At 46.4% G+C, this 13,884-nt stretch overlaps 1 protein-coding gene across 1 annotated transcript in view; it reads right to left on the bottom strand.

Annotated features, from left to right (window-relative positions):
* LOC310798097 (protein FAM107B) overlaps nt 1-13,884 on the bottom strand; it is a gene marked incomplete at both ends in the record, with an annotated part of 37,639 nt that overhangs the window by 911 nt on the left and 22,844 nt on the right. Inside the window, 2 exons of the mRNA XM_083660592.1 lie at nt 868-1,027; nt 6,298-6,478. Coding sequence (XP_083516718.1) covers nt 868-1,027; nt 6,298-6,478 — 341 coding nt within the window. The remainder of the gene's footprint in view (nt 1-867; nt 1,028-6,297; nt 6,479-13,884) is intronic.

Genomic DNA, 13,884 nt, shown 5'->3' with positions numbered 1-13,884 from the left:
CATTCTCGCATCAATCGGACTGTAAACAATGACCGCGGCGCACGGAAGGCTAAGTCTCTTATTAATGCACACATTATTTTGTTGCATTGTACCTGCATGGGGTACATGAACATTTGCTCATTGTGGAGGCTTATGGCCTACAGTAGGCCTACTCAAGGTCATTAGCCTCTGGGGCTTATAGCCTACAGTACTCAAGGACATTAGTCTCTGGGGCTTATAGCCTACAGTACTCAAGGACATTAGTCTCTGAGGCTCTGGCTGCAGGTGTGGTGTGTGAAGCATTTTTGCGGGGCAGGGAGGTGGACTAGGTCTGAGGATCATGAACCTGATAATCCTCTGAAGTTATCTGTTATTTTCATGTCAGTATGTCTTTAATTTGAGTGGCTATAATGGCCAGTGATTTTGATTTCCTCCTATTTTTTCCTTCTTATCTTGTATCTTACATGTATTTCTGTGACATCAACCTGCCAAGCCAGACAACAGGTGAAAGTGGGAAAAAAATTGCATTTGGTTTTAAATATACATTAATACTCCTCTGATCGGTCTGTTCGGGGCGGAAGGGAACTGTTGGGCAATAGCGTGCTACATCCTGCTGCTGAAGCTCCCCGCTGTCAGGTGAAAAGAAGCGGCTAGCATCTGCACATGTATTGGAGGAAGCATGCGTGTGTCTACGGCTCTCCCCAGATCGGCAGAGGGGGTGGGGCAGCGACCGGGGCAGCAGGAGGAATTGGCCAAGTACAATTGGGGAGAAAATGGGGGGGGGGGGGGGGTAAGAAAATAATAATAATAAAAACAAATATAATACTATAATACACACTGTCCCATCATCAAATGTAACCCTATAGTATCTCCAATGGTGTCCCATACCTCCTCCAGTTTCTTGTGCCTCTTGAGGAGCTCCTGCTCGAGAGGAGAGATCTTCTTCCTGGCCTCATCCTCTTGCTTCCTCTGTTTGATCATCTGTTCCCTCTTCCTGCCCTCCAGCACTCTCTGCAGCTCCGGCTTCGTCTCTACACCAGCACCACCCCTGCACCGCAGCAACAGCATCAGTCACACATCACCACGGCAACAGCATCAGCACCACCCCTGCACCACAGCAACAGCATCAGCATCTACACCAGCATCTACATCATCTACACATCAGCATCTACACCAGCATCTACATCATCTACACATCAGCATCTACACCAGCACCACAGCAACAGCATCAGTCACACATCACCACGGCAACAGCATCAGCACCACCCCTGCACCACAGCAACAGCACCAGTCACATAGCACCAGTCACACAGCATTAGACTTAAAAATAATAATAATAATACAGACAAAAAAGACCAAATGCTAATAAATACTAAATAATAAAAACTAAACTAAAATCTGGATTAAACAAGGACTAAACACATATAACAAAACCACTAGGTGCCCTTATAAGGTAGTGAACCTCCAACTACTCCGGTGGAGCTGCTCCACCAGTAGGTCCCAGTGTGATATGGGGAATATGCAAATGAAGCCTGCCATCCCTTCAGGACCTGCACACCCAGGCCCCTCCCACCCAGGCCACAAACTCTTTGAGGCACTTCCCCTCAGCAGGAGTGTGAGGTCTGTCAGAACCAGAACCTCTAGTCACAAGAACAGCTTCTTCCCAACTGCCATCCGCCTCACCATCGAAGCCCAAAAGCCATCACGAATAATATAATCCATACTGGATTTATCATCACTGTTCCGCTGACAGAAATGCATTTTTACAACGCCCAACCAACATTACCGGTAACTTCTTCACCGCTCCCCATGTTGTTCTTATCGTGGAGAACAGAGGAACTGTGAGAAGAAGCTGTATCTGCTAAGAAGTACACACACACAGAAGAAGAAGAAGAGTGAATCTGATAAATTGATTAAGCTTTCTTCATAGATCTAGTCTCTTCATTTTGATCTCAAAGTGCACCAAATTGATAAATTTTTACTTTAAAATGTACACAATTTTCTCCTGGGGGGGCATGCCCCCGGACCCCCTATGGGGGTCTGCGGTCCACCATATAGATTGTTTGTGGGCTGAGCCCACACAAAGGTGTCATCCTAAAACCGCCCCTGGCCCCCTTATGGAAACCAGACAGCGTCTCCAATTTAACACTTTGACTCCGTCCGTACTCAGTCCGTACAGCATCAAACAATGAAGTATACATACTTGAAACATTTCGGTTATGTAGAAACAGCGTAAAACGGTCTGACAGGGGGGAGAAAGCAGCCTACTCGAATCTCTCCTCTTGCCAAACCAGACTGATTTACGGCAACAACACGTCATTAAGGTAAGTAACTGTGAATTCAGTCGAGCGCAACACAAAAATATATCGTAATAAAAAAATAACCGGTGTCTATTTGGCCATTTATCTAGCCAGACCTGGCGTCTATTTGAAGTTTGAGTCAAATTCCTCGTTTGTACTCTGATTACTTACTGTGGCAATAAAAGTTAATCTGAATCTGAACTGTGAATGTGAAGCTGGGCAATGCTGGAAAAGAGCACAGAGCGCAGTGTTTCCTCCTCTCCAGGAGAGGGCACTCTTGCCATATATTTAAATTAAAGAGCTTGGAACAAACAACATTGCGCTCAACTGTGGTAATGCACCAACATAGAAAGTAATGACCATATCAATACCAGGTACTGTAATGGGCAGATATATTCATGTATACATGTAAACATGTTAACATGAAAATACTGTGATGACATTGTTAGGTAAAACCTTTTTATTTGTTTAGCACTTTTTTGATAGCTTCTCTCTGAGCATGACTGTTAATGGAGTTCTGTGTAGTCTGGGGAGGTCGAGCTGGAATGGAGAGGGATGACTGTTGTCTGTTAAAGAAGTCTATGGCTTGTGGGGAGGGAGGACAGAGAAAAACAACAACATGCGTTAGTGATTGTGCCCTTATCAGCCTCGCTGCAACTGTGCACACAAAACTTACAAATACTTCTGTCACCAGATATATACAGTATATAAGAGGGGGAGACAACCCATAGCGCCTTAGAGCCTCCATGCACCGAAGGGTCTTGCAATGCTGCGATGTAGCACTGGCTCTATTGCAGCGGATTGGGCATGATCGGCCCTTCCGCGGGCAACGTTGCAGACAGAGTAGGAGGGCTGATCCGTGAGCGGCTGCTTCCGGGACGCGGGTCGGGGTCTTAATCGGCCTCGGCTGGGTCTACTGGGCGAGGGTGTATGATGTTGAACAGACCCGAAACACCTTACGACCCCAGTTTTTTTATATACATATATATACATACATATATAGCTCTGTCAGGAGCTGCATATGCCTATCTACAACATAAATTATTAAAACAAATCAAATGCTTGCCTATACATAAAGCCAGTGCAGCCACGGTTGAAGGGTTGACAGATGTTTGCTTGTTGTAGCAGATATTTATAGGGCATCTGATCCTGTCTTTTCGTCAATAATGAATCTTGCATTCCTCATGCCTCAGTTTACATGTGCCTGGACAATACCACTAACTGGCTTCATAAAGCTGCCTGGACACTACCACTAACTGGCTTCACGATTTTAAACACGATTTTCAGACGGCAGCCCGTCTTTTATTGTCACACCACAACACATGCATGCGGCCACAACACACACTCATGCTGACGGTGGCCGGTGAAATATGTCCTCTGCATTTGACCCATCCAGGCTTGTCCTTTCCTCCAGGGGGCAGGCCAGGAGCAGTGGTCGCTATTTCTTTCCAGCGCCCGGGGACCTTCATTGGACCATCATTGGACCAACTTCAGATGTTGTCGTCACTGGTCGGATGACGATCTTCTGCATGTTTTTAGTGGGGGGTTATGTACGGAGGAACCCCCTGGGGGGTACGGGGAGAACATGCAAACTCCACACAGAAAGGCCCTTTCGACGAGATAGCCCACCTGGGCAGTAGGCATTGAAGATATGGGGGGGGTCACAACTCCAGCGCCCACAGCGTCCCAGGTGGGAATCGAACCCAGGACCTTCGAGCTGTGAGGCGACAGCGCTTACCACTGCACCACCGTACCCCGTTCATAAAGCTGTGCAGACGTAAGTTCTGGACACTACCACTAACTGGCTTCATAAAGCTGTGCAGACTTAAGTTCAATCACAAGCCCAAACAATTGTAAGATTTATGGATGTTTTTCTCTGGGTTCTCTGGGCTCTAGCAATGAATACACCCATTAGAACTGAAGAGACTAGAGATGAAAGATCTGAGCGCCACAGTCGAGGTGATTTGACAAATTCCCAACAACTTAGCAATGCAGGCCAGTGTGGTGGGAGGCTGTTGCCTAGCAGCATCGTCTTCCTCAGAAGAAGCCCGATCATTTAAATATATAGATACAAAGCCCAGACTTCAATGTGCTGCTTTTAGGTAGAATTACATTATGTATGTTCTTATGAAACGGCTCTCTCAAATCAAGCAATGTGATTGGCTCACAGCTGTGGTATATTTAGTGTATACCACGCTAATATAGGCTACCGCAGTTAGGAGAAAACTGATAAAACAAATGGTAGCTAGCTAGCCTCCTACTAGTGCATCCTACTGTTGCCTCGCAAATGAGAGCTCCGGACCACAATACCCAGAGTATTTATTTATATATTCGGGAGTGTTTACTGTCGTCTCCTGCTAGTGACGTCATCAGTATACGACAGCTAGGGAGCCGCTTATCTGACGTTCAGTTAAATTGGAGTTGTTTATCACTTTCATATTGCCATACTAGGTAACCGTTTCATAAAAGCAATAGCTCACTTCAGGCTGTGATATATGCTCATTATACCACACCTAAGCACGACACTCAGGTTTTAGCATATATTGTTTTTTTCCACATTATAATCATAGTAAACACATCAACATTGTGAAATGACACAATGGAATTATGCAAAACACTGTAAAAAAATTCCAAACTATCTTATCTTAGATTCTTTAAAGTAGCTGCCCTTTGCCTTGATGGAAAGGCAAAGGCTTTCATAGGATCAACTTCAATATTTACATTTGTCCAATAAACTAATTTCATGCATTTAAGCACAAGCCTACACACACAGACACACAATCACACACAGACACACAGACACACAGACAGACACACACACACACACACAGACAGACACACACACACACACACACACACACACGCACACACACACACACACACGCACACACACACAGACACTCACACACAGACACTCACACACTCACACACACACACACACACACGGATTGACACCTGAGAGGGAGTGGGTGTGGCAAAGCAGAGGAGAGGGAGATGCGCCTGCTGAGGTGTGTGAGAGACTGAGAGACAGTGCAGAGGCAGAGTGCAGGGGAGCACGTGTTTAGAGCAACTTTCAATCCAGTCTGATTCTCATTTGTAAATCATCGTAAACTCTTTGAATTATCTGGAAAAGTAAATGTAAACTAAATGTAATCCATTATTATTGTCATGATTCTAGTGGAGCGAAGACTCCCGGAGCCTCCTCTGACTTTAATACTACGCTTCCAAGAGTCATCAATGCTTTCACCTTTTAGCTCATATGTTTCATGGCATGGCTCTCAACTGAAGAATCATATTGCTGGATTAAAGACTGGATTAAAGACTGGATTAAAGACTGGATTGGTGATACTCTGGGCTGCTGTCTTGAAAATAGCTCCACTGCCCCATAATCTGCCCTCATAACCCGTCTTCGCCCTTCCCCACGTCACCAACATCCAACTATCCATTATTGCCGCTGTTGCCCTCTGTAGACACACACACACACACACACACACACACACACACACACACACACACACACACACACACACACACACACACACACACACACACACACACACACACACACACACACACACACACACTTGTGACATTGAGAAAAGGACCCTTTATGAGACTTTTGAGAACAGAAATGGGACATTACATTATGATTCTTTGTTTTGATGTGAAGGAACTTCAGCTGAATATAACCATTTTGTCCTGAAATTTGTCTTGGTGGAAAAATGAAATAAGACCTGCTTGAAACTGCCCTTGACCTGGTTGTTTGTTGTTTTGTACCACGGGTCAGGCCTAAACTGCTCAGCTGAGTGGCCTAATTGACAGGCTTAATTGGTTGTCCGGCACCCAATTTCATTAATTATATCTTCAGGTCTTAAGTTACACTACAACAAACACACACACGCATGCACGCGTGCACACACACACACACACACACACACACACACACACGCACACACACGCACGCACGCACGCACGCACGCACGCACGCGCACACACACACACACACACACTTTTGTACCGTTTCATCAGCAGTTCTCGATGGAGCTCCTGGTGGCTTTTTGATGCTTTGACGGGATTCACCAGTTTTTTGGGTTTGATGAGATCCTCGTCCTCATCTCCCTCCATGTAATCCGGTGGGGGGACATAGCTGGATATGGGAGCTGGGTTCCTGTGGTGCTGGAGGTCTGCATACGCAGATGCTGGAGAAGCAAGGTGAGACAAAGAAGGGGGTGAAATTAAGGTCCTATGCTCTTTTTAGCTGTTTAAAACATTTCTCGTCATGGTCTTTAATAAGGCTAAGAATTATGTCACAAAAACACACGCACACACACACACACACGCGCACACACGCACAGACACACACACACACACACACACACACACACACACACACACACACACACACACACACACACACACATCCTCTCTGTTTCTCCCCTCATTAACTATGTGCTGTTCTGAGTGGGCGGGGATGCTGATAATGAGGTGCTGCTCTGATTGGCTGCCTGATTAGCTGGGTGAGGGGGGGAGAATGCAGACGCGGAAAAAACTCCAAAAACCAACATGGCAGCTCATTGTAGGAGAAAACTCTGCGACAGAACAGAACAAACCAAATTGCAAATATACGAATTGTAGAAGCACGTTTTCTCAGGAAGGAGGGATTCGCTTTTCACATGATGTGAGTTGTAACAGTAGGTTGAAGGATGAAGTATATCATTTATACAGTATATGGGCAAGGAAACCTTTCCCCCCCCCTCCATAATATGGGATATTTAAAGCTGCTCTAGGCAACAACTTTACATATAAATGCAGCCATGTTTGTAGTCTAAGAGGCCATTTACACCTGGCGCTAACATGCGTTTTCTGTGATCAGACTGCAATCAGATTGTGTTTTATCACTTGAAATGCCAGGTGTAAACACCCCCAAAACGCATTGAAGAAGGATTGCAATCTGATCGGCCAAACCACCTCCGGAGGTGGTCAGGGATGCATTCTGTACACATTGAACACAAGTGTAAATGCAATTTACACTCAATCTGGATACAGCAACTTTATGCAGATTGTGAGGACAACCATTTCTGCAATCAGATTGCAATCAGATTGCAGAAAATGCATGTTAACGCCAGGTGTAAATGGAATCAGGCTGAAGTGATAAAATACAATCTGATTGCAATCTGATGGCAGAAATGCATTTTAACGCCAGGTGTAAATGGCCTCTAAATCACAAAGTCCAATCCAAACAGTCTCCAAAACATCAGTGAGTGACGCTCCCTCCAGGGAAAGCTGGCCAGGGGTTTCCCAGAGCCGCAGCTCCGCCTGCTATTGGTCCATGATCGGCAAGCTGCGCGATCACTCACTGGACAGGCGACCTGTCAATCATGCCAAAAACAGTCTTATTGTCTATCTTACTCTAAACGGGTGAGTTATCCCCCATAATGTTATGAAAGGTGAAATTAGCTATAGACCAAAACCGTGTTTTGGACCAGGCTGTAAACATGCTTGATCCTGTTGTAAAGACGGGCATTTCAACACAGGGAAACGACTCTCTTTTGGGAGCCAGCCTCAAGTGGACATTCAAGGAATGACAGCTTTCAGTCTTACTTCCACGGCTTCCTCTGCCCAAGCCTGCTTCTATCATGACATTTATGGTCATCATGTGATATGTCCAAATCAATGGCCTTTGTGGTATTAATCTTAGAATAGGTAGAAAGCTCGTTAGTTTTAAAGCCTAAAATGCGATTTAGACCAGATAGTTTGTGAGGAGCAGCCTCCCTGTCTGTCTCCCTCACTGTAGCCTCCCTGTCTGTCTCCCTCACTGTAGCCTCCCTCCCTGTCTGTCTCCCTCACTGTAGCCTCCCTGTCTGTCTCCCTCACTGTAGCCTCCCTGTCTGTCTCCCTCACTGTAGCCTCCCTGTCTGTCTCCCTCACCGTGTCTCCCTTGTTTGTCTTAGAAAGGCCAGATTAAGCGGCATCTGATCCGAGGCCTCAGTTATTCTGGGGAGAAAGAGATCCGGTGTCATACGCAGGCAGGCCAGTCCAGACACAATGACCCCTTTCTCAAGTGCAACCAGAGACCATATCCACTGCTTAATATTTCAGAAAAATCAAATGAGCTCTGGCCATATTGTCAGCATTGGTTCACAGTCAGGGACACTAACAGGGCGGGTAGTCTTCATCAGTGCTTCACAGTCAGGGACACTAACAGAGCAGGCAGTCTTCATCAGTGCTTCACAGTCAGGGACACTAACAGGGCAGGCAGTCTTCATCAGTGCTTCACAGTCAGGGACACTAACAGAGCAGGCAGTCTTCATCAGTGCTTCACAGTCAGGGACACTAACAGGGCGGGCAGTCTTCATCAGTGCTTCACAGTCAGGGACACTAACAGAGCAGGCAGTCTTCATCAGTGTTTCACAGTCAGGGACACTAACAGGACGGGCAGTCTTCATCAGTGTTTCACAGTCAGGGACACTAACAGGACGGGCAGTCTTCATCAGTGTTTCACAGTCAGGGACACTAACAGAGCAGGCAGTCTTCATCAGTGTTTCACAGTCAGGGACACTAACAGAGCAGGTAGTCTTCATCAGTGTTTCACAGTCAGGGACACTAACAGAGCAGGCAGTCTTCATCAGTGTTTCACAGTCAGGGACACTAGGCAGTCTTCATCAGTGTTTCACAGTCAGGGACACTAGGCAGTCTTCATCAGTGTTTCACAGTCAGGGACACTAACAGAGCAGGTAGTCTTCATCAGTGTTTCACAGTCAGGGACACTAACAGAGCAGGCAGTCTTCATCAGTGTTTCACAGTCAGGGACACTAGGCAGTCTTCATCAGTGTTTCACAGTCAGGGACACTAGGCAGTCTTCATCAGTGTTTCACAGTCAGGGACACTAACAGAGCAGGTAGTCTTCATCAGTGTTTCACAGTCAGGGACACTAACAGAGCAGGCAGTCTTCATCAGTGTTTCACAGTCAGGGACACTAACAGGGCAGGCAGTCTTCATCAGTGTTTCACAGTCAGGGACACTAGGCAGTCTTCATCAGTGTTTCACAGTCAGGGACACTAACAGAGCGGGCAGTCTTCATCAGTGCTTCACAGTCAGGGACACTAACAGAGCAGGCAGTCTTCATCAGTGTTTCACAGTCAGGGACACTAGGCAGTCTTCATCAGTGTTTCACAGTCAGGGACACTAACAGAGCGGGCAGTCTTCATCAGTGTTTCACAGTCAGGGACACTAACAGGGCAGGCAGTCTTCATCAGTGCTTCACAGTCAGGGACACTAACAGGGCAGGCAGTCTTCATCAGTGCTTCACAGTCAGGGACACTAACAGAGCAGGCAGTCTTCATCAGTGCTTCACAGTCAGGGACACTAACAGGGCAGGCAGTCTTCATCAGTGCTTCACAGTCAGGGACACTAACAGGGCAGGCAGTCTTCATCAGTGCTTCACAGTCAGGGACACTAACAGAGCAGGAAGTCTTCATCAGTGCTTCACAGTCAGGGACACTAACAGAGCAGGCAGTCTTCATCAGTGCTTCACAGTCAGGGACACTAACAGAGCAGCAAGTCTTCATCAGTGCTTCACAGTCAGGGACACTAACAGGGCGGGCAGTCTTCATCAGTGTTTCACAGTCAGGGACACTAACAGGACGGGCAGTCTTCATCAGTGCAAGTTATGAACATAATAGGCTACTGTATATTTAGAGCAAAATACAAAAAGACAGGCAATATGGTGTGATAACTAGTAACTTAACACGTTAATTTTTCAATAATCCGTCATCACCTCCCGTCACGTATTCTTTTATATATCCCGCAACATCTCATAACTTTGTAACTTAAATTATTTGACCATTCATGGTGTTTTTGCACATGCACATCCCATCAGTGACTACCTGTCAATCAAAGAGCGTGGGTGGTATAGTGAACTCTGTAGGTGGCGCTCTTTTCTTTGTCTATTCAGCCCAACAGTACTTGTGATCACATGATTGGAGCCATTATTGGTCAAACAGGAAGTTGCGTAAATAGTAGGCTACTGCTGCTAACTGAAGCTACTTGAGTGGAAAAAGGAAGAAGCTACGTGCACGCGTGTTGCTGGCAGCAGCAGAGGCTAAATGCACCTGTTGGGTGTGCATCCCCGTATCGTAAGCCATGTCACAAAATGTCCACAAATGTTCTAACCATGACCAAACACAAAAACGACTTGATTACAGTAACAACACTGAACATATTTGTTGCTCCTTCTACCCTTGGTTGTTGTCGTTGTTTCTTGGTTGTACTGCGTTGCGCCACCTACAGTATACTGTGTATACAAGTTAATAACAAAGACCAAATTGTTCATTAGAAAAAACCGGTCCAGACGCCTGTTCTTACACCCAGTTTCAGAACACAACGTCTAAAGTCAGTCCTGATTGGGAAAGCATGGCCACACTGGGCACTACATCAATATGGACTCCTAGATATCCTGTGGTTTTTTATTGATTTGAGACAGGATATGCAAGCTAATGGCTCCGTGCAGCGACTGCAGGTTATTGATGTCTCCAGTGCATCATCTGGTTACAGGAGGCTGCATTGATAGTGTTCTCTGATAACTCCAAAGCTGCACGACTGTCGCCGTGTCTTTGGCCCAAGCAAGACTCTTTGACTCTGAAAAGTCCTCATGTTACAAAGTAATCTCAGAGGAATGTGTCTCTCTGTTAATCGCTCTATTCTGAGAGAGAAGTACAGGGTGCAGACTGCAGTATTCTGAGAGAGAAGTACAGGGTGCAGACTGCAGTATTCTGAGAGAGAAGTACAGGGTGCAGACTGCAGTATTCTGAGAGAGAAGTACAGGGTGCAGACTGCAGTATTCTGAAAGAGAAGTACAGGGTGCAGACTGCAGTATTCTGAAGAAGAAGTACAGGGTGCAGACTGCAGTATTCTGAAGGAGAAGTACAGGGTGCAGACTGCAGTATTCTGAGGGAGAAGTACAGGGTGCAGACTGCAGTATTCTGAGGGAGAAGTACAGGGTGCAGACTGCAGTATTCTGAAGAAGAAGTACAGGGTGCATACTGCAGTATTCTGAGAGATAAGTACAGGGTGCAGACTGCAGTATTCTGAGGGAGAAGTACAGGGTGCAGACTGCAGTATTCTGAAAGAGAAGTACAGGGTGCAGACTGCAGTATTCTGAAGAAGAAGTACAGGGTGCAGACTGCAGTATTCTGAAGGAGAAGTACAGGGTGCAGACTGCAGTATTCTGAAGGAGAAGTACAGGGTGCAGACTGCAGTATTCTGAGGGAGAAGTACAGGGTGCAGACTGCAGTATTCTGAGGGAGAAGTACAGGGTGCAGACTGCAGTATTCTGAAGGAGAAGTACAGGGTGCAGACTGCAGTATTCTGAGGGAGAAGTACAGGGTGCAGACTGCAGTATTCTGATGGAGAAGTACAGGGTGCAGACTGCAGTATTCTGATGGAGAAGTACAGGGTGCAGACTGCAGTATTCTGAGGGAGAAGTACAGGATGCAGACTGCAGTATTCTGAGGGAGAAGTACAGGGTGCAGACTGCAGTATTCTGAGAGAGAAGTACAGGGTGCAGACTGCAGTATTCTGAGAGAGAAGTACAGGGTGCAGACTGCAGTATTCTGAGAGAGAAGTACAGGGTGCAGACTGCAGTATTCTGAGAGAGAAGTACAGGGTGCAGACTGCAGTATTCTGAGAGAGAAGTACAGGGTGCAGACTGCAGTATTCTGAAGGAGAAGTTCAGGGTGCAGACTGCAGTATTCTGAAGGAGAAGTACAGGGTGCAGACTGCAGTATTCTGAAGGAGAAGTACAGGGTGCAGACTGCAGTATTCTGAGAGAGAAGTACAGGGTGCAGACTGCAGTATTCTGAGAGAGAAGTACAGGGTGCAGACTGCAGTATTCTGAGAGAGAAGTACAGGGTGCAGACTGCAGTATTCTGAAGGAGAGAAGTACAGGGTGCAGACTGCAGTATTCTGAAGGAGAAGTTCAGGGTGCAGACTGCAGTATTCTGAAGGAGAAGTACAGGGTGCAGACTGCAGTATTCTGAGGGAGAAGTACAGGGTGCAGACTGCAGTATTCTGAAGGAGAAGTACAGGGTGCAGACTGCAGTATTCTGAGGGAGAAGTACAGGGTGCAGACTGCAGTATTCTGAGGGAGAAGTACAGGGTGCAGACTGCAGTATTCTGAAGGAGAAGTTCAGGGTGCAGACTGCAGTATTCTGAGAGAGAAGTACAGGGTGCAGACTGCAGTATTCTGAAGGAGAAGTACAGGGTGCAGACTGCAGTATTCTGAAGGAGAAGTACAGGGTGCAGACTGCAGTATTCTGAAGGAGAAGTACAGGGTGCAGACTGCAGTATTCTGAAGGAGAAGTACAGGGTGCAGACTGCAGTATTCTGAGAGAGAAGTACAGGGTGCAGACTGCAGTATTCTGCAGCCACGTGAATCTTCCCTCTCAGAATCACGTTTTTTCCGATGACTCATCATGTCACTCAAGGAATTGTGATGTCATCCGTGAGTGATGTCATCAGAAATGATGTCATCAGTGATGATGTCATCAGTAGTCTCGCATGCCAGCCTCCCCTCTCTTGCGTGAGAGGAGTCTGGCAGCGCTGGTCTCCATTCTGGGATTGCAGGGGGAAATGCTCTGTTTGGTTTAACCAATCACATTTGTCTTGGGCGGCGCTTAGTGGCAGTGCCCTTGGAAAAGAGTTTCCAACAATCCAAATCTTTGTGAAAACATACCATTTTCAGCGTGTTGCAACAAGCTAGCCTGTAGGTTTCTGCCGTTAGCTTGCTAGCTAGTTAGCGTTGTTGTTTTCACTGCGGTGGCCGGGGACATTTACAGTGACACACAGGGAGGAGGGAGCAGAAGCTGATTGACATGGTCGGAGCCAATGACAGAGCTCCGGCAGAGACTGAAATGGTCGCCTCCAATGGGAGAGCAGCTGTAGAGCAGAGAGCTTATGCCAGCAGCCTGTTTACATGCAGCCAGACTCCTCTCACGGAAGGGAGGGGAGGCTGGCAAGCGAGACTATGTCATCATCAGTGATGTCATCAGTGATGTCACTCAAGCAATTTTGCTGCTGAGTTTCACCTGTCTGATTTTAGGGACATACCTCCATGTCTGCTTTGTTCCAGGTGCATAGCATCGACTATTCCAGCTAGCAGCTAACAACAACATGAACGTTTCATTGTATAGGTTTAACCAACTACTGTATTGGTATGCTGATTGATCTGAAAGCATACTATTGTTGAAAATAAAATAAAAATGTGTTTTAAATTCATACATCATGCCATGTTGAAATTATGTCAAATAATGCACTGGGAGCAACTAGGGGTTGAGAATTCATACCCGAGTAGTAACGTTTGATCTGGTTTTTGCAGCAACTGGCAATTTGCGACCTCCAAGTTATAAACGAACGCAGCATCAGAGTGCAGGAGCCCACAGCTGAGCAGAGTTGGAATCAGCCAGGGAAGTTGTAACAGGTTTGGTGGTGTGTAGCTTCTGTTATTAGCCTCCTGGATAGCTAGCTATAACATGACAGACTCAACCCATGACAGTTGTGGGATATCACACACGTAGGCTACTGTTTATTTACCACTTGTCGACCATAT

Source organism: Poromitra crassiceps, assembly GCF_964638095.1.
Source record: "Poromitra crassiceps genome assembly, chromosome: 25".
In the NCBI taxonomy this organism is placed as follows: domain Eukaryota; kingdom Metazoa; phylum Chordata; class Actinopteri; order Beryciformes; family Melamphaidae; genus Poromitra; species Poromitra crassiceps.
The sequence above is the reverse complement of the archived record's forward strand: the minus strand, read 5'-3'. Positions and strand labels throughout refer to the sequence as shown.